A 19,122-nucleotide genomic window follows, 5' to 3' on the forward strand; every position below is an offset into this window, starting at 1 on the left:
CTGTAACTATGCTCATATGTTTGAGCTTCTCTGTACACAAAAAGGGTTTTTTACAGAATCTGACACTTGAACACTGTTCTGAAAGTTTATCTTCTCCGCTCTTGGTCTCGTGTTCAGAGTTCACATTGACACATTTTCAGTCATCGCTGAATAATCAATAGTCATGAGCCACAGCCTTCACCAGAAACGTGCGCTTCAAAAGGAGAGCTATGCGTGCTCTTCTGAGTCACTCTCTTCTCTTTGAGACTCGGTAACACAAGTGACAAACATTTTAATCTTCATCAGATGTTTGTTACATCTGCTCCTCACCCTTCACCCTCCTCTTTGTCCTTACAAACGTTCTGTTCTTTTTCTTTTTTTTCTTTTCTTTTTTTTAATTCCTAGGCTGTGTGTACGCTGCGACGGCCAGGCTTGTTTTAAATCAGGGTTAAATAGGACATGAGCTCTTCTTTTGGAACAAACTGGAACATGCTTTGACTGTTCACAGGGGGATAAAGGTGGCGAGCGGGTGCTGCAGAAGAAATGGACCACCTTCCTCAAGGCCCAGCTGCTGTGTTCCCTCCCCGATGATGGCTTCCCTTTTAATATCATCCAGGACATGTTTGTCTTGAAGCCCATGGGAGACAGCTGGGAGAGCACTGTCTTCTATGGTGTCTTCACCTCGCAGTGGTAAGAGACGGACAAAGGCGTTTGTCCTGATCACGTTTCCAAAACACACCGCCACTTAAACTCATTCTAGTCCCTGACACGGTTACAGTTTATGTTTCTGCACAAACACGCAGACACTTGAATCTACAAAGCTCTCACACACCATCTTGTGCCAGTGTTGATTTGATATCTGCACTCCAACTTGGCAAGAGACGTTTTGTTAGTTGGCTGCTCTGAATTTAGAACAGCTGTAATGAGCTTAAACACGAACACAAGCTCCAGCAACCCCAATGGCTAATTATTATATCAACAAAATAAAGGATTCAATATGGAAATGATTCCATCAGCTACTCCAGTCTGTCTGTCCTTCAGTGAGAAGCTGCTGCTCCAGTTTCATGCACAGATCAGGTGAACTGCACACAAGCCAGAACAAGTAAAAAAAAAAAAAGTTGCATATTGTAAAAATACAGGAAAAAATGTGAGACAGAATCTTTAAATTTAATTTTTAAATCCAAAATTCAAATATAGAAAAGATGAAAAGTGTTTATGTTTTCCTCAGGTATAAAGGAGCATCAGGCAGCTCAGCGGTGTGTGCGTTCAGCATGGCACAGGTGGAACGAGCCTTCAGCGGGCGCTACAGAGAGGTCAACAGAGAGACTCAGCAGTGGTACACCTACAACCACCCAGTGCCGGAACCTCGGCCCGGAGCGGTGAGTGAATCACAAAGATCCTGTGATAAACAAAACAAGTGGACATGTTTTGGGGTTTAAGTTGTGCGTCTCATCTTACAGTCGACATCAGAGTCTGTTCATTCAAAAAGATAAGCATTACCATTTACGGTAGTTCTCACACACGAGCAATCTGTGCTGCAGAGTACAACCAGGTATATCCTGTAGTTCCTGTAGAGTCAGCTTAATGAAGTAGAGATGTTTATGTTTCATTTACCTGGTCCTTTCCTCCGTCATGAATCTGGTTTTCTTCCTGGTTTATGACGGATTACTAAAGCACTGTCCTGTTGACATTTTGCAGAACTCTTAATTTTAGTTGATCCCCTTGAATGTTGATGTGACTGCGAAGCACTTTGTAAACAGTTGTTTTTAAAGGTGCTATATCAATAAAGTTATTATTATTGGTAAAACTTCATCAACCTTTTCTTCATCATCAACAATTTATTTTTTTAATTCGAAAAGTGCACATTAATCAACAAATAGTATCCATCTCAATATGCTGGGATTAGCACAAAAGCTTAATGTGATCCTAAGGCAGATCCTAATGACAAAACCATAAAACAAACGTGTATTTACAGGACAGTTTGAACAGAACAACATGCATAAAGAACTCACAGACAATTTTACAAACAAACTGTATACAGCCTTTATAGTCGGTCTTTGTTTCTAATTAATCAAACTGTATGTTTTCATGCATGAGCCAGGCTCAGAGTCCTTCACACATTCTCAATGTATGTTTGCATTTCCAGGACTGCTTCCATAAGCAACAGTTAAATTTTTCATCTCTCAATGACTCCCTCACAGTGTGTGACCAACCACGCCAGGCAAATGGGGATCCAGTCGTCCCTGCACATGCCTGATAAAGTGCTCAACTTTGTCAAGGACCATTTCCTGATGGACAGTGTGATCCGCAGCTCCCCCTTGTTACTGAAGCGCAGCGTGCGCTACACACAGATCGCTGTGCACAAGATCGAAGGCATGGAGAGGGCCTATGATGTGCTCTTCATTGGAACAGGTACAACCATTCAGTAAAGTGAAGTTTGCAAGTATTTCCACAATTTTTAGGATAGAAATAAAAGTAGTCAAGGCAAGTGTATTTATAAAGCTCATTTAAAAGAGCCCAAAGCGAGTAGATCTGTGTGTGTATGGACTTTTTAAACGCATCACAAACTTCTCATTGCCATAAGTTTTAATCTCTTTCTCTCTCCCCCTTTTCTTAAAGATGACGGAAAACTCCATAAAGCCATCAATGCCAACGACAAGATGCACATCATAGAGGAGATGGTTCTGTTTCCTGAGCCTCAGCCTGTGCAGCACATTGAACTGGATCCTCAGAGGGTAAATAGCACTAGAATGATTGTTTCCCAGTTTGTTTGTTTTTTTTGTCTGTTTCTACTTCATATGTCACTTCACTATTAAGATCAGTTTCAAGTTAGACAAATGTACCAGAGCTCACACACTGGGTCAGACATTTTCTTTCAGCTCTGGCCTTTCCATGGAGTTTTTCCAGTAACTTATAGCTCCGTCTGGAAGTGATTTTATTATCCTCTCTGGCATTTTACCCAGAGCTAAACTTCATTACCTTTCTCTCTTTATTACATAATGGCCTCTCCCCAGGCAAAGGAAGCTAAACAGCAATCTTATCTACGATTATGTAACGCTAATATAGTCATGGATACTATTTGTGAGTATATTTTGTGCTCCAAGTGGATATATTTAAGACAGACATGATGTCTATTCAATAAACAGTGGAGAAGACGGTCTAAATATAGACTGCACTTTTGGGAAAACGGGGATGTGCTGTAAGTCAGAATAATGTCGCCATCATGGTGAACCTACATACTGCTTCTAAACGTACGACTTCAAAATGTTATGACTGAAGAGTGTCCTCGATACAACAGATCAGATGTCTTGAAGATAAAAGACTCAGCTGACATCATGGAAGAACACAGCTGGTCAGAGTTTGTGAAGGTTCAATCCCAAACAAGCATGTTCTTCCTTTCACTCATCAGGAAAGAGTCACAATAAGCCGGAGCTATGTTGGGCCATGTGTTCACCTCTTACGCTGACTCACACACGGTTCTCCTCGTCTGCAGGGTCTGTTGTTCGTGTCGTCTAACTCCGGCCTGGTCGAGGTTCCTGTTGCTAACTGCTCCAACTACCTGAGCTGTGGAGAGTGTGTGCTGTCCAGAGACCCCTACTGCGCTTGGACTGGGCGGCTGTGTCGGGATGTCAGGATGGCTCCACCCGACAGGTGAGAGATCAATGTCTTCACAAATTGTTGAAAAAGATTTCTGAAAATGGACTTTTAGTCATTTGATCAACAATGAATTCACGGAGCTGCCGTAATGTAATCAGTTGATTAAGAAATAACTTAGACAAAATTATTTTCTTTTTTTAACCAAACATGAAGTCCATAACTTTAATGAATATAAATAATCCACACTGTAAGTGAAAGGCACAAACACTATCATTAACTTCCTCTTTTCTCTTTCAGAGAGGCTTTGTAGCAGGTTTAACTCGGCAAGAGATTTGCTGAAAGAATTTTGATTTTCATGAAGTCTTTGTGTCATGATAGATAGACAGACAGACAGACAGACAGATAGGTAGATAGATACATTATTGATCCCGAGGTTATTGATTGATCTTTTTTTTTATTAGATAGACTATAGTAACAGTAATAAACTATGATAATTAATAGTTAATAAATGAGTCTTTTTCCCTGAGTGAAGTTTATTGACTGACTTGAATTTTGTTCATGCCTCAGAAAAAATCCCAAATCACACAAAATTCATGAAACTGTGTACATTTTTGTAAGAGGCCCAGTGTGCGCAAAAAAAAACAAAAAAACAGGAGGATAAGCTAGGTAAGGATGTCAGGTTACCTCTCATTATGTCACAATTGTGGACTTTTTTTTCTTCTTTTTTTTTGCAGCGTTAGACATTTAAATGTGTACCCAAAGCAGAACATAAAGTAAAGCTCATAGCCATGTGATCTAACTGGTAGTTTTTTTGAAAGACGGCTGTTCTCTTAGTCATGCTGATGAAGCTTTCGTCTCGTTTTAAATGAAAGGCTTGGAAGCAGAAATGGTTGCCTCCATTCAAGTTGCCTCTCATTACAGCGACTGACCAACACCCTGTTGTTTTGTTGTGTTTTGTCTCAGTCACTGGCAGCAGGATGTGGAGGAGGCTGATACATCAGCCATTTGTAACAGGACGTTTCCCAGCAGCAGAACTGCCAAGCCAACAGCTCCTGGTGAGTGGGGTGTCTCTCTGTATAGCTGTTTCTGATAAAGGTGTTTTCAGTCACTTGTGTTCACCAAAACAACAACATGCACATCGAGCAGTCACAGAAGGAGCCTCACAGGTTGGTGCTAATTAGTCGGAAGCCTGCAGCTCTTCGAGGAGGAAGTCAGCGCTTTACAACACTCAAAGTTAAAGTGATGTGTTTGAGCTGTAACAATCCTCTCAAAATGTTGGAAGAACAATATCCTCAAAAGCTACCCTTTAAATTTCTCACTGTAACTGTTTTGATGATGTTATTTCTGTTTAATAGGTGGCTCCCATTGCAAGCTCATCACAATTCCGGCAAGCACGTTCAGAGTGCTGCCCTGTAAGCTGCGCTCCAACCTGGCTCAAAGGAGGTGGCATTACAGCGACAGCGCCAGCCAGTTCCTCTACGCAACGCCTGAGGGGAACCTGGTCGTGGTGGCGCACGCCGACAAAATAGAGACCTACGAGTGCTGGTCAGAGGAGGAGGGGTTCCGTCAGCTGTTAGCCAACTACTGTGTGAGGGCGGAGCCACGTCAAGAAAGCACCACTATGATTGGTCACTCTCGCACGCCGCACATTGAGCAGGAGGAGAGCATCATTCTGCCGGGAGAGTCTCGCTCTGAGCAGGTGAACACGAAGACGTACTGGAACGAGCTGATTGTGGTGTGCGCTCTGCTGGCGTTCTCCCTCGTGGTGTTCTCCCTGTTTGTCATCTACAGGAACAGAGATCACATGAAGTCCATGCTGAAGCACAACGAGTGCCCCAACATGCAGCAGAAGAAGCCGAGGATTGTGGGAAAGCCTGCTGAGAGCTTACCCCTAAATGGAAACACTATCCCAGTCTCCACGTCTGATCACAAAGGCTACCAGACGTTAAACGACAACTACATCTGCAGCACGCCCACCCACGAGTCCTCACCAGACAACAGCAAGAGCTTCTCGGAGGCCTCAGACAGACGGCCGCTCAACCTGAAGGAGAGCCACGTTGAGTACTCGCCAACGTGCCCGCGGCCCAGAGTGAGGCTCGGCTCAGAGATCAAAGACTCTATCGTATGAGAGCACGACGTACGCTGCAAAAGATGCCACCCTGTGTCTCCATGAAGGATACAGGCCACAGAGCGAAGGAGAGGAAAACCCTGACTCCTCTACATCACAGCACACCTTTTTATTTTAGTCATCTTTGTTCTGTGATCAGTGCGGAGGTCATTTCATTTAACCATTTTCCACTCCGAGAGCCAGAGGGACGGTCAGGTCTGCTGCATAAAGGCAGAAAGAAGATGCAGCACAACACTCCAGTAACAACCAGGATCTCGACTCGAGGCAGCTGGGGTGACAAAAAGTGCTAACCTGGCCTTTGTTTGAGTCCTCCTAACAGGCCACAGATGTGCAGCTGAGCAGAAAGGGGAGAAAATCACCACAGTAAATCAAACCAGTATTCATCAAAGTATCCTATATGTGTGCAAGGTCCAACATCTCCATCACATAATATGAACAAACTGTGGACAATATATTAAATGTACTGACGTGTAGCCCAGCACCTTTTCGAGTGTGTGCGACACTCACAAACTCTGCAGAAGATGGCTTCTTCCTCGTAGTCTGCACTTCTGTTATTATGCACACTATAACCAAGCTACAGCGAGATGGCGACCGAGAGTTCAGGTTTAGGATAGTGTATTCCCGACCATTCATTACGATCCACACATCATGGGAGGAAGTCAGAAGCACGTTTGTTCTTTAAGGTGTCCTGACTATACAAAAGATGATACAGACCAGAAGAAACGGAACGCGTTGGTCCTCTTCACCATTCAAACAACCTGCGAAGAGAGGGGTCCATAAATCTTTTAACAAAGCTCCAGAAAACTGGAAACTGACAGTTGATTATTCAAAGACGGCCTGTATCATTCACACGTGAGCGCCCCACGGACGATTTAGGTGAGACCGTTCCTTCTCGTCTCACCTGAGAGCAGCAGGTCCCTTCAACACTGAACGGCAGGTATCGTGGTGGACTCTGAAATGGCACAGATGGTCCGTTTTTTGATATGATGGGAAGAATGGAAAAGAGGTGACATTTCATCTGTGTCCACTCCTCTTCAACTTTCAGGGCAGCACCCAAATCATCATGTGCACTGTGCCAAAAGATCCAAAATAACTTGATTGTCTTAACCTAAATGCAATAGTGCCATCCTGTCATGACCACTCCACCGTTTTTCATGTTACATTGATCACTGATAAAGAGCACATGGTGATGGAACCAGAGTCTGGTTTCTCTAAAAGTAAAGAGGCACTAATAATGAACAAATGTGAAGTGCAAAGATGGGAGATTCTCTAAGACTGTTATCTCATAATGAACTTTTTTTTAAAAGACTGCATCGGGCAAAATAATTGACTTTTATGTCAAATCTGAACTGGGGCCAAAGGCGGTGGCATAAAGAGGACTTGATATGAAAACGTGTCTTGTGGTTGTGAGAGTTAAAAAAAAGAGAGAAAAGAAAATCCCAATTTGTTTGTCTGCTGCCCTTAAAGGATTTCTCTGCCGCTAAGCATACAGGTACACGTAGTTTAAAAGCTTTTGTGTTTACAGTAAAAACTTTGGGTTATTAAATGGTAAAAAAAATCACAAAATGAACCTAATAATGTTACTGTATTGAGGAGATAATATCTCGTAGTCTCTTGCCCAGATTGCAGCCGCTCTATGTAGTGATGTAGCTGCACAGAGTAGAGCTTAATGGCTCAGTGTAACGCCCACCAGGTTCCATTTCTTACATTCACGGCATTCACTAAACTCAGATGTCAAGATGGCGCTAATGTGAAAGCACAAGTAATCAGGGTCTTGAATACTTACAGGTTTGCACATGTCAGTAAAAAATGGAGCGAATTCAAAGAAATGCAACTACTGAGAGACACAAGGTGTGGCTGTTTAGAAGCAATCAGTAATCACAGGGACCAGTGCAGCCGTCACAAACACGATTGCTCTCGCACCGCTTCGACTTTGAGACTTAACGAGCTGAACTTTCCAAAGATGGAGGAAGCTGACAGTGTAAATCTAAATGAGAACCATTGGCACGGTCATAGGGACATTATGGCACCACATGTCTTAGAATACATCGCCAGCTCAATGTGTTGATCAAGTGAGCCTAAAGAATATATCCCAGTATCAAACAGAATCGACATGTTGCTATTTCAAACACTGAGCAGATGATGACATGCTATGTCACTGCTACAAGTTGACAAAGTTATTGCACAGCATACTGCGCAACAGTGGTCAGTGTTTCAGTTGTTCTTCAATTTTTTTGTTGTGTATATAAAGTATCTGTGGTTAATATTGAGTGTTTTTAAGGGACCTTGTGCAAGATGTGTTGTAGAGGTAGTCTTGAAAGTAGAGTGAACACTGCTGATATTTTCTTTTCATAGTATTTTACTGCCTAATTCAGCAAACATTTCGTCTCTTTTACAGAAGAGTGCACATTTATCCGGTTAGTTTCTAATAAGCATGTCAAAGCAGGAGTGCCGTCTGCTCTATTGTTTTGCTATACCGAATTCAGTTAGTAAGGTTTTGCAGGAAACTGACATCTTGACTTTACCTCCGAGAGTTGGATGAGAAGATTGATACCGCTCAAGTATACAAGTTAAATATCAAATTGTCACCAGCCACAGGTTAGCTAGCTTAGTTTATCTTAAAGACTTGAAACAGCTTACCTGGTTATGGCAAAATGTAACAAAACTCATGCAGCAACAACCTGGATTAGAATTCACTTAAAAAAACTTTTATTCGGGGGGCAATTCATAAACATCCAGCTGAACATTCATTTACAGTCACTTGAAGGCTGCAAGTAAACCAGAAGGTATCCAACAAGTCACTACTCCTGGCTTTCACATGACCTGCGCTATAACTGTGAGATGCCACGTCTTTATTGTTATTGTGTATGGAGTTAAAACTACAACGTAAAGTCTTTTCATTAGAGATTTAAAGGTGATGTAGGCAGATTTATTAAAATAAGGCAAGCCTTGTCCTCTGTGGAGGCTTTCTGCTAAAACAACAGTGAGCTAAGCTTCATGTTTTGCAGACGTGAGCGAGGGACTTGTTTTTTCCTCCAACTCTGCAGAAAAGCAGCAAAAGTACATTCCCTAAAAGGTCTACCTATTCCTTAAATCTTTTTTGCATACTTACAATATAATCTTTCAGAATAAACCAAAGTATATCAGATGAATAACATGAAAAAGTGTTAGATTGTAAAGCTATGGCACATCTTCTAAAACATTGGGTGGCTGATTGCCCTGCTTTGAGATGCTTGAGATAACCTTACAACATTTTTTTAAAATGCCTTTAGATGTCGAGTCGATCTGCCTTCAGCCATTTGTCACATTGTACTCTAACCCAGCATTGACCTTGCCAACAAAAAAAAAAGTCATGGATGGCGTGATTGTAGCCCTTCCTTAATGGGCACACTTAACTCCACAACACAACACGGGTCAACAGTAGATTTACAGACTCTCACAAGTCGCTATAAACTTTACATGCAAACAATAACACTGGGAGCTGCTCAAAATCTTGTACCATTCTGCAGCCTTTGCTTGTGTCAGTGTAACTGTGCACATCAGAAAACATCCAGCTGAACATCAAGATTTCAGAGTAATACTTACCAATCTCTGAAAGAAAAGTGGAAGATCAGATTCCCTTTTACCGTAAACGTAATATTAATATTTCATGATGCCAAAAAAAGGTAGATACTCTGTAATAAGTGTATATTTATTAATGATGTGCTTTTCTGAAAAAGTAATGCCAGTGATTGATGCTTCATTTTGAGTGGCTCCTCAGTAATGCAACATACTGTACTGGACATGAATGTAGCCACTATATCACATTTTGTAGAACATCTACAGCAGTCTATTTTCCTAAAATAGCTTAAGTTGGTGAAACACTGCTCCAACATTTCCATTTGACAGGTCACACTACAGAGACATGGCGCAAAATAGAAGGAAAGAATCCTGCGTGCTGCACGATGTACTTCTGCAGTGAGGCTCCAAATAGTCCACATCGACTCAACCATGAGACACGGCAACAGCTTTGCCTCAGCATACGGAACATCATACACTTAGACGACTGAATAACTTTTAGACAAATGTGGTCTTGCCTGCATGATTTCCTTCTTTTTTTTTTTGGTGTACAAATAACATCGTGAACTGTATTTTTTGTATCATTGAGATTGTGACTGTTGTTTTTATTATAATGTACATAAAAAGCACTTTATTTTAATTTTTTTAAGATAAAATGAATAAAATACATGTTTTGACACGTGCATGTGTGCGTCCATTTAATGCTGTACATTGTGGTACATTTTAAAAGACGTTTGTCAGATGTTTATTCACTTACACAGTTTAGGGTATGGAAAATACACTCCAACAATTTTAGAGGGAGCTGTTAGAGCAATACATGTTCAAGTACATAGATATATACAGATTGGAGTACAGTACAGAGTTTCATTTTATAAAGCCATTTTGTTTAGAGTTTCGTGATGCAGCCGTTTAATCTCTAATCACACAAAGAATCATAGACGTGATTTGGTTAATAATAAATCACTTTAAACTGGTTTATTAGATTTTAAAGATGGTATCCAAAACAGTTTATGGAATTGCTGAATCTTTAAACTTGTCAAGGATTGTATAGTTAGGGGATTTTGGCACTGAAGTTGTTCTCACATTAAAGTACTAACGTCTCCCATCCTTTAGTCATCACTGGCTTGTACTTAAGCTTCTGGAAAAACCAGCTGACTCGTAGCAGCCAATCATTTTCAAGCAGGGTTACAGAACGGTCACCATATCCTGATTTACACTCTAGTCATGGATGCACAGTTCCAGAGGGCAGTCCTGTCACAAACATCAGCTTTGTGAATCAATACATGTGGTTATTTTTGGACAGTGTGTGTAGCTGCCAGCCTGTACTGAATGCTGTTCACTCAGAAGAGAAAGATGACACAGGGACTGTGAGTGTCACTGCTGCTCTCTGATCATGGTAGAGCACAGGTTAAGACTGGTTTCTCTGCTTCATTTAATCCACTTCACGGTTAAATACAAACCACCTGGGGATAAAGAAGGTCAGTCCTTTATTTCAACAAGGAGCATAAGAAGTTTATATATATTTATTCTGCTCTCCCCTAACTGCTACCTTATCGTGGTGGGGGAGTTTGAGTACAGGGATGATCCTGGGAGCTATGTTGTAGAGGGCTCTATTCCCCTAGTAGGGTTTCCCAAGGCAAACAGGTCCTCAGTGTCTGGTCAGACCAAAAGCAGTTCAAGGTTCCCCTATGAAGAACAGGAAAACAGGGTTTACGATGTTGCCCGTATGGCGCAGCCTAGGCACCACCCTGGAGCCAGGCCTAGGGTTGGTGCCCGTAGGAGACCACCTGGTGGCCAGGACTTTGCCCGTGGAGCCTGGCTGGGCATCTCGTCTCTGCTTTTTGCGGATGATGTGGTCTTGTTGGCTTCATTGAACCTGGACCTCCAACGTGCAATGGGGCGGTTCGCAGCCGAATGTGAGGCAGCTGGGATTAGGATCAGCACCTCTAAACCTGAGGCCATGGTTCTCAACCGGAAAAATGTGGCTTTCCCTCTCCGGGTCGGTGGGGAGTCCTTGCCCCAGGTGGAGGAGTTTAAGTATCTCAGGGTCTTGTTCGCGAGTGGGGGAGGATAGAGCTTGAGATTGACAGAAGGATCGGTGCAGTGTCTGCAGTCATGCAGTCGCTGTATCTTCCATTGTGAGGAAGAAGGACCTAAGCCGAAAGGCAAAGCTCTCAATTTACCAGTTGATCTTCCTTCCTAACCTCACCAAAGTCATGAGCTTTGAGTCATGACCAAAAGAACGAGATCCCGGATACAAGTGGCTGAAATGAGCTTCCTCTTTAGGGTGGCTGGGCACTCCCTTAGAAATAGGGTGAGGAGCTTGGCCACCAGGGAGGAGCTTGAAGTAGAGACGCTACTCCTCAACATCGAGAGGAGTCAGCTGAGGGGGTTTGGTTATCTGGGAACTTCTTGGAGTCCCATCAGAGGAGCTGGAGGAAGTGTCTGGGGCGAGGGAAGTCTGGGCGTCTCTGCTTAGACTACTGCCCTTTCCGATTCTGTTATTTACTTTGTTTTTGTTTTTTTATTCCGGAACGCAGCTGCTGCAAGCTTAAAAAAGTCTTCAATCAAACTACGTTTGAATGACTTAACACATGCAAACATCAACGTTATTTCGATAGCTCACAACACATTGTTTATATTATAAATACCTTAAAACAGATGGTGTAAGGTGTCTCATCTAATCATGTATGAAACTTGATGATCTGGGTGCAATGGTAATGTAAAAAAAATGTGTAGTAAGATCCAGTATTAAAACAAATACAGTCTCTTAGGATCAAATATTGATTCTCAGAACATCAAAACGTGGTTTAATGTTCATTGTTGAGAATCGTAAGATGCTCTGGCACTTTCATAGTCCTTTTTTTATCTTGGTGGTGCCATTTAAGAGCATACATTTGTACATCAGAAAGATTAGGAATTTATGGAAATAACGAGTGGAATACAAATATGTCTGCTCCTTCTAATTATCTTATTTGAATGCCAACAGAGTTAGTGTCGACTTGACTTGAATGACCCCACCACTGAGCTCTTCTCATCTACTGAAGATAAGAAGAGTTCAGCAGTTTAACAGTTTTGACTATTTTGAGTACCCATTACATGAGCACAGTGCACACTTTGCCATAATTGTCAACAATAACATACTTGAGCACGAAAGTATCGAGTGTAAACGCCTAATGGAAATGTTAACCTTGACAGATAGCCCACATGAAAGTGAGCCACTGTCACTTATATGTATACGAAGACATGCTATTAAGATATATTGTCAACAATTCCATTTATTTTGCGGTCATAAAATATTTGTACGTAAGCTAAGGGACCAACATTAACACATGTAATCACAGAAAAGTTGAACTGTGAGGTAGATATGGCCTTTTTTATCACCATTTTCACACACCATATTTCCTCTGATGTCACGCTCAGGGTGGCAGACTCATGTTATTTAGAACTCTAAAAGCTGTGCTACAGAGTGTTTTTTTTAACGTATGTAACAGCAGGTTCAAATCCCTACTATTGTAACCACTCAAATTTATAGCACTGCTGTCTTGGTTGCGCTGGCAACTACGGCTATAAGGTAGGTTCTGAAACTTATCAGTCGAATTAAGAGGCATAATTGGAACAAGGTATGTCTTCATTGAGCGCGTATCCTTTCTTTAGGGCACAAGTAGCTTGTGTTTATTCCAAATGCCATTTTATTTTTAATGACAAATTCCCAGCTTTATCAGAGATGTCTTTGTAGGAATTTAGGTCAGAGAAACTAATGACAACACAAAGACAGCTCATCGGTCTCTGTGTCAAAAACATGAAATATATAGCTTCATTCTGATAATAGGACACAGACATATTCACATGATGCATTTCTGATCCTGAACGTGCACAGACTGATATCAGAGTCATTGTTTTGTTGAGACTCAAAACTAAAGCAGGGTTTGACAAAATGTTCTTGGTGAAACTCGGCCGGGAGAGGACAGAGTGTGTGATTAAGACTCACCTTACTGATGTCCTAACAGACCTGCTGACAGAGCTGCAGCTGCGAGAAGGTATAAACGGCCTCTTCTCTCACAAAGTGACCGCACAGTGTCACAAAAGCAGAGTAGAGTGTGACAGAACTCTTAACACAAAATCTTTCTTCCATTTTCTGCCTTTTTTTCTCACCCTTTTAGCTTACAGTACGTTTGTCTCTCTTGTGTCTCCAAATCAACTATATCTCAAAGTCTTCTCTCTCTTTTGATGCTCTGTGACACATTTAATTTACTTTCAACACTAGCCACTCATCTGCTGTCTCCGCCCAATTGATGAAGAGCAAAGACGGTAATTTGCTGTTCATTATTAACAAATCACTGTGCTGTGAAAAGTGCCTTTTGTTTGCCTCAGCCTTGAAAACAATTACAGTCAGCGTGCGTTTCAGCTGTGATTGCATTGCATATTTCATGGCAACGCTTCGCTGATGGTGTAATTGAAAAACAGATTTTCTTTTTCACAGTCAATGAAAGGAACTGGATCTCTTTTAATTCAGTACGGACCCAACCTCCAAGGTCACGCGCCAACTCATGTCTTTAGAAATATATTTATTGGGTGGTTAATACCATTTAAGGGATAATTATTTTTTGACTTATCTGGAAATAGCCCAAAACTCTCACAATTTAAAAGGAAGGTGATCCAGAAATGGATTGAGTTCTTGCTATTATCTGATTTAGTTTGGTCCAGTCTTAATCTTAGAGTAGGACATTACGTTTCGCACTAACATTAAAGTTACTAAAGAAAATGACAAAATAATAATATTTTTAAAGATGTTTGCTCTCTCACTTCGTTATGACTGATGAAACACTTGTGTATGTCTGATAAATATTTAGCTACAACCAGCAAAGAATTAGCATAGCTTTTTCCCTTGGGGACTACAATGTCTACATTGTGTAACATTGAAGGGTCAGTTTATGATTTGGCATTATGTGTGGTTAATTAAAGAATAACATGATCTTAAACATCTATTATTGCAATCAGAATCATTGTCGTGGCAAAGATATGTCCCTTTTTCCAGAAAAAACAAGCATTATTTAAGCTTAGTTCTGTCTTCACGCTCAGTAGAATCAAACATGAGGAGTACTTGTCTGTCTGTGTCTATATCAAGCATATGATGAGCATCATAATCACACATTGCTTCAAAGAAAAATCTTGTACACATTTTTTGTCAGTGTTAAATAATGCTGCTTGATAACCGTTGGCTGTTTTGGTCTATATAAAGCAAGAGAAATGACTAAATCTTTTTAAAATGCAGCAGGTTGAAGAAGGGATATGACAGACACACACCTGGGCTCCAGAGTACAACCATCTGTGTCTGACTTTGTAGTCAAGGGGTAATTTTTCTGAACCAGATTGTGTTGTAAAGAGCTACATGGTGGAGAGACCAGTGAGATTATGAAGCTTGAACTGTGAAGATTTGTTTCTGCCTTACTGAGTTCTGAATCCAGCTCTCTGATCTATACCTCAGCCTGCCAGTGGGACATCTAACCTCTGGATATAAACTGAACCCCTCTACATAGATGTAATGTTACTGAGCCTTTCCAAATGTTATGAGCGTCAAGTTAAAGTTGGCAGAGTTTCTTAAATGCATCTGAATAAATGAGGTTTGACTTCACGCAGATTAAATGAGCTGCCTTAGCTGCTGGAAACTTAACGCGAAAATTAAAACGCGAAAATCTAAAAACAGATGCAGGACATTTTGTCTATTTTCTCTTAAATTTGTACTTTGACATTGTCCTATTCAACATACTAAATACCACAGCAGCAGCTCTAACAAGAAAATTCCTTTGCTCCTAATTCTCCCCTATTATCTCAAATTCAGCAGAGAAGACATGAAGAGATGAAGCCTCTGCTCTGAATTTAATTAGATGAGCTGACTGTGTCTTTTCTTTGCATTTTGCGTCTCTTATTACCTCTGAGCTCCTCACTTTGGCTCTGTTTAAAGAAAATTTGCCAGAACCCACAGTCAGTCTGCCAGGTTGTATGCTTGAATTGGAGTGAGATTTACCAAAACTGTGAGCAGAGTAGCGTGGATGATAGTGGATATGGTTTGGGTTTTCTCAAATGTAAGCATGTTGCTGACTCTGCATTTGTTCCTAATCACTATTCAGCTCTTCAGCTGCTTCTCCTGTTATCTGAGAGTGAGGTAAAAAGCTAAACTGGTGACTTAATTATACGCCCTGTAATCTGAGAGCTCATGATACATATTCACTAGATTTCAGCAAGAAGAAAGAGTTTATTGGCCATAAATTGACTTTGATGTAGCTCACAAGCTGATGGCCAATGTAAAGAATATATATATGTGCTTTAAGTGCATATGTTAAAATACAACAGATCAGTACAAATGTCTTGCACAAATAGCGACGTTGCATGTTTGCCTCATGAATGGCCAATTGTGTAAAAATCTGTATATTCATTAAAAAAAACAAAAAAGAGATTTGAATTCCTTTTAAGCAAAGAGCTATTTAAACACATGGACAAAATCAGTCTGATATTCCTGCCTTACAAGGCTGACAAACCCATCTTCCACCACTAAGAGCCAAGTGTAACATAACAACTTTGTGTATGCTTCCACCTAGTGGTGTGATTGAGACTGCAGTATTTTTCTGTCTACTGGCATACTTGACAGAACATTTGGCATTACTCAGATCTACACTGCACAAAAAAAACACAGATTTATCATTTTCTCATTCAAAATCAATATCTGGCCAGGTTGTCATATCTAGTGCTTTGACAAAGTGACAAAAGAGCTACTCTGTGCTACCACTGTCAAAAGGAATTGACAATCCAGGGGGCAGCAATGAATCATGTGACCGTAAATATGGACGGGACTTTGTGTACTTCAAACAACTTTTTCAAGTAATAAATTTTTTTTCTCTTAGACAGAAAGAGCTTCAGAAATGGAGCCGAATATAATGCAGTTCAGTAAAATATCAAGTGGACACTGGAAAAAAGAATGACAAAGAAAAAACATCCATAAAACTGCCTTGAACAAAATTCACCTGTCCACTTCTTACAAGAACAGGGTAACTCGTTTTGAGTTATATTTGGGAAGCCTTATCTACCACTATGAAGGAGGCAGTCAAGAAACTGAAGTGTGTTTTACTTTGCTTAATTTGACTTTTAAAATGGATGCTACACACAGGTCATGGGCTGACTTTGAGTTAAATACATCTCTAATCATAGAAGTGAGGGTTAAAAGCAGAGGATGAAACACCTTTTTTACAGAACCTGGAGGATTCATTGAGGAAAATGTAAGTTATTCCACCCGCACTGTTAGTGGATAGACACCAAGCATGTTTGTTTTTTTACCATCATAGTATAATCAATCATTTTCCAAGCTGTCTGTTGGCTATATGTCAACTATGTGTTCCTGTGTCAACAAGTTTATATGGTTTCCATCTTGTTTGCTATCATTGGAGTATAACGTTATTCCCATCACTGGAATTATTTTACATTTGGTTTAAGGACTTTGAGACACATTTCAAAGGTTAATTTGAAGAAATAAATGTCAGGTAAAATGGTTTGGATCAAAGTCAATTTCTCAGCCATTAAAAAAAATAGAAAAAGGCTGCAAGATGGAAATAGATCTGTAACACTTTTGCCTTCCAGTTCTCTCTCTCAATAAATGCAGATTGTGTGAATATAATCAACAAACTGTGTTTTAAAGTAACATTCAGAATGACTCAGGCAAGCATGAACTAAAAAGATACACTTTATTTGAAACCAGCAGGGGACATTTTTGTACAAAAATACACAATTGTTACGCAGATTTTTGTGTGGAGAATTGTTCATCCCTTTCCTGCTGCTTACACTGTTGATATTCCTTTGCATGCAGCACCAACATGTGACCACCTTTAACTTGCTCAGACATAATGTTACCAAGTAAAATAACAAATCCATGAAGAAACGTCATTTGCCATAGGGAAGAATGTAGGATCCTAGATTCTTGAGTCTGGACAAAAAAAGAAAATAGACAGATCCAGTCTCATAAATATCAGGAAAAATGCTGAACATGGGATGTTTTTGACACGCTGAGTCGCTCAGACGTCACTCTTTAGTGGACTTGGCGTCTCCTTTGCCCCCTCCGTCCGACTTCTTCTGCTTCTGTTGCATTATCTCAGCATCCCTAGAAGAGAGAGGCACGTACAAAAGACAAACAAGGGTTAAACATACTCTACCATTAGTGGAGCCAATATAGGAGCACTAACATGCCTTCTTAAAATCAACATGTATGAAAACTTTAATGGTTAATAATATAGTTTGATAATATTTTTTATGTGACCTAAAGACATGTTCTCATGACCATCCAGCTCTGAAACATGTTGGTCAGAATGTTTTTTGTTTATAATTTCGAGTTTGTCTGCATGCACTTCCCATCATGCAATCTGCTGCACACCTTTGCTTCCGAGCAGCAGCAGACAGCCCATCGTCGCTCCTCTTCCCTTTCCCCCCATCGTTTTGTTTTTTGGCATTCTTGGCGCGTGCAAGCTCACGCTGGTTTCCTCCTGCACGTCACACCACAGAAGAAGAAAACAATGACAACCAAACAAAGCCATACTAAGAGCAAGTCTTACGGTATGTGAGCTACACCCTTAAAACATATTAAATAATGCTTCAAAAACAATAAGATACTTAAAAAGCGATAAAACATGTGTAGTCTCTGCCCATCAGTTTTAACATGTAAAAAAGTTTTGTAATCTTAAATTAGGCAGCATTAATCAAACTGGAGCAGAGGATGACGGCAGCCGACGTGGCAGAGAGACGCTCAGCTTCACTCCCAGAACAACAGCACAGTATCATGGAGTCAGGTTATTCAAGGTTAACCAAAAAGAAACATATTAAACAGCGGGTACAAGCAACAGGTTTGAAACACATGACTGTCGATGTCCAGATATCAGTGTTGTGTCGCTCTGCATGTTTTTATGAGCCCAGGCTTCGACTAACAGCTGGACAACCCTGGCCTGTCGTTGTTGACAAATGTACATCGCACATACTGAAAACAATATACGATGTTTCCTCGTCTACTCCATTAAACCCCGCTCATATAGTACATTCAATGATGTCAGAGATTTATAAACCAACATGACACTGTTTGAACGTGTTATGTAATAGGAAAAAAAACATTACGGTAGGTCTTTTTTCAGTACATAGACGGAGCCCGGAGTCGGCGGCGGCCAAGGCTAAAAAGGCGTCAAAACAACGGCCATGCTATCGAGTTAAGTACATGAGTGCCTTACAGCTAAAATATATGTCGATACCCACTGGTCATTTTAGTAATCGACGCTTCTTTCGCCCAAAATCCAAATATGCTCAGCCGGAGGGCCGTCGGTTCCCCTCTCGTCTCTTCAGTTGCTTCGGTTGCGTCTGACCGTCTCTGCCTAATATGCGCGAGACTTCCCTTCAACACCGAGAACGTTCTTTCGCTCCCCGGTTGCACACTACGCATGCGCCGAATAAAGCGTCGACACTTCAGATGCAGTAGATCAGTGATTTTCAAAGTCTGTGAACTAAGGTTTGGGAATCCGCGGAATAATTTGCAAAAAAAGAAAAAAAGAAATGTGCTGTAAAATTGAAAAAGCAAATATACAAACTGAGACTTCTTGCACCAATAAAAGCACATGTTTTGTCCAACGCTCCCGCAAATTTTAGTTTCGAATTTGCGCCAATGGTGCCAATAGATTAACCAACTCGACTATCGTGACAGTAATCACACCGAAAAAAGAAAGACCCCCCCCCCGTATTCCCCCTCTTTCTTTCTGCATTGTATTCCCCCCCACTTTCCAGGCCCAACACAGATTCGAGGTCATCTGGTTGAATTTGCTCAAGGTTTCTTTAAA

General features: G+C 40.9%; 2 protein-coding genes across 3 annotated transcripts in view; one reads left to right on the forward strand and one right to left on the reverse strand.

Annotated features, from left to right (window-relative positions):
• The window catches only part of LOC306820893 (semaphorin-4B-like), a 52,048-nt gene extending 44,786 nt beyond the window's left edge, over positions 1–7,262 (forward strand). For both annotated transcript variants that reach the window (XM_079338957.1, XM_079338956.1), the window contains exons 9-15: positions 488–669; positions 1,208–1,358; positions 2,181–2,391; positions 2,599–2,714; positions 3,473–3,630; positions 4,540–4,631; positions 4,932–7,262. In XM_079338957.1, the coding sequence (XP_079195083.1) occupies positions 488–669; positions 1,208–1,358; positions 2,181–2,391; positions 2,599–2,714; positions 3,473–3,630; positions 4,540–4,631; positions 4,932–5,704 (1,683 nt within the window). In that variant the 3' untranslated portion in view covers positions 5,705–7,262. The remainder of the gene's footprint in view (positions 1–487; positions 670–1,207; positions 1,359–2,180; positions 2,392–2,598; positions 2,715–3,472; positions 3,631–4,539; positions 4,632–4,931) is intronic.
• A 9,717-nt stretch (positions 7,263–16,979) lies between these two features.
• On the reverse strand, positions 16,980–18,746 carry serf2b (small EDRK-rich factor 2b). Its single transcript, XM_079338678.1, has 3 exons — positions 18,548–18,746; positions 17,682–17,790; positions 16,980–17,411 (listed from the first exon to the last, which is right to left on the reverse strand). The coding sequence occupies exons 1-3, from the start codon at positions 18,729–18,731 to the stop codon at positions 17,333–17,335; spliced, it is 372 nt and encodes a 123-aa protein (XP_079194804.1). The 5' UTR covers positions 18,732–18,746; the 3' UTR covers positions 16,980–17,332.
• Positions 18,747–19,122: the final 376 nt, after the last annotated feature.

Source organism: Symphodus melops (genome assembly GCF_947650265.1).
Source record: "Symphodus melops genome assembly, chromosome: 3".
In the NCBI taxonomy this organism is placed as follows: domain Eukaryota; kingdom Metazoa; phylum Chordata; class Actinopteri; order Labriformes; family Labridae; genus Symphodus; species Symphodus melops.

Coding starts and splice junctions, on each gene's coding strand:
- serf2b (XM_079338678.1), bottom strand. CDS start 18,731: ATGCGTAGTGTGCAACCGGGGAGCGAAAGAACGTTCTCGGTGTTGAAG. Junction 17,791..18,547: donor GTCGATTACTAAAATGACCA/GTGGGTATCGAC, acceptor TGTGACGTGCAG/GAGGAAACCAGCGTGAGCTT. Junction 17,412..17,681: donor GCTGCTGCTCGGAAGCAAAG/GTGTGCAGCAGA, acceptor TCTCTCTTCTAG/GGATGCTGAGATAATGCAAC.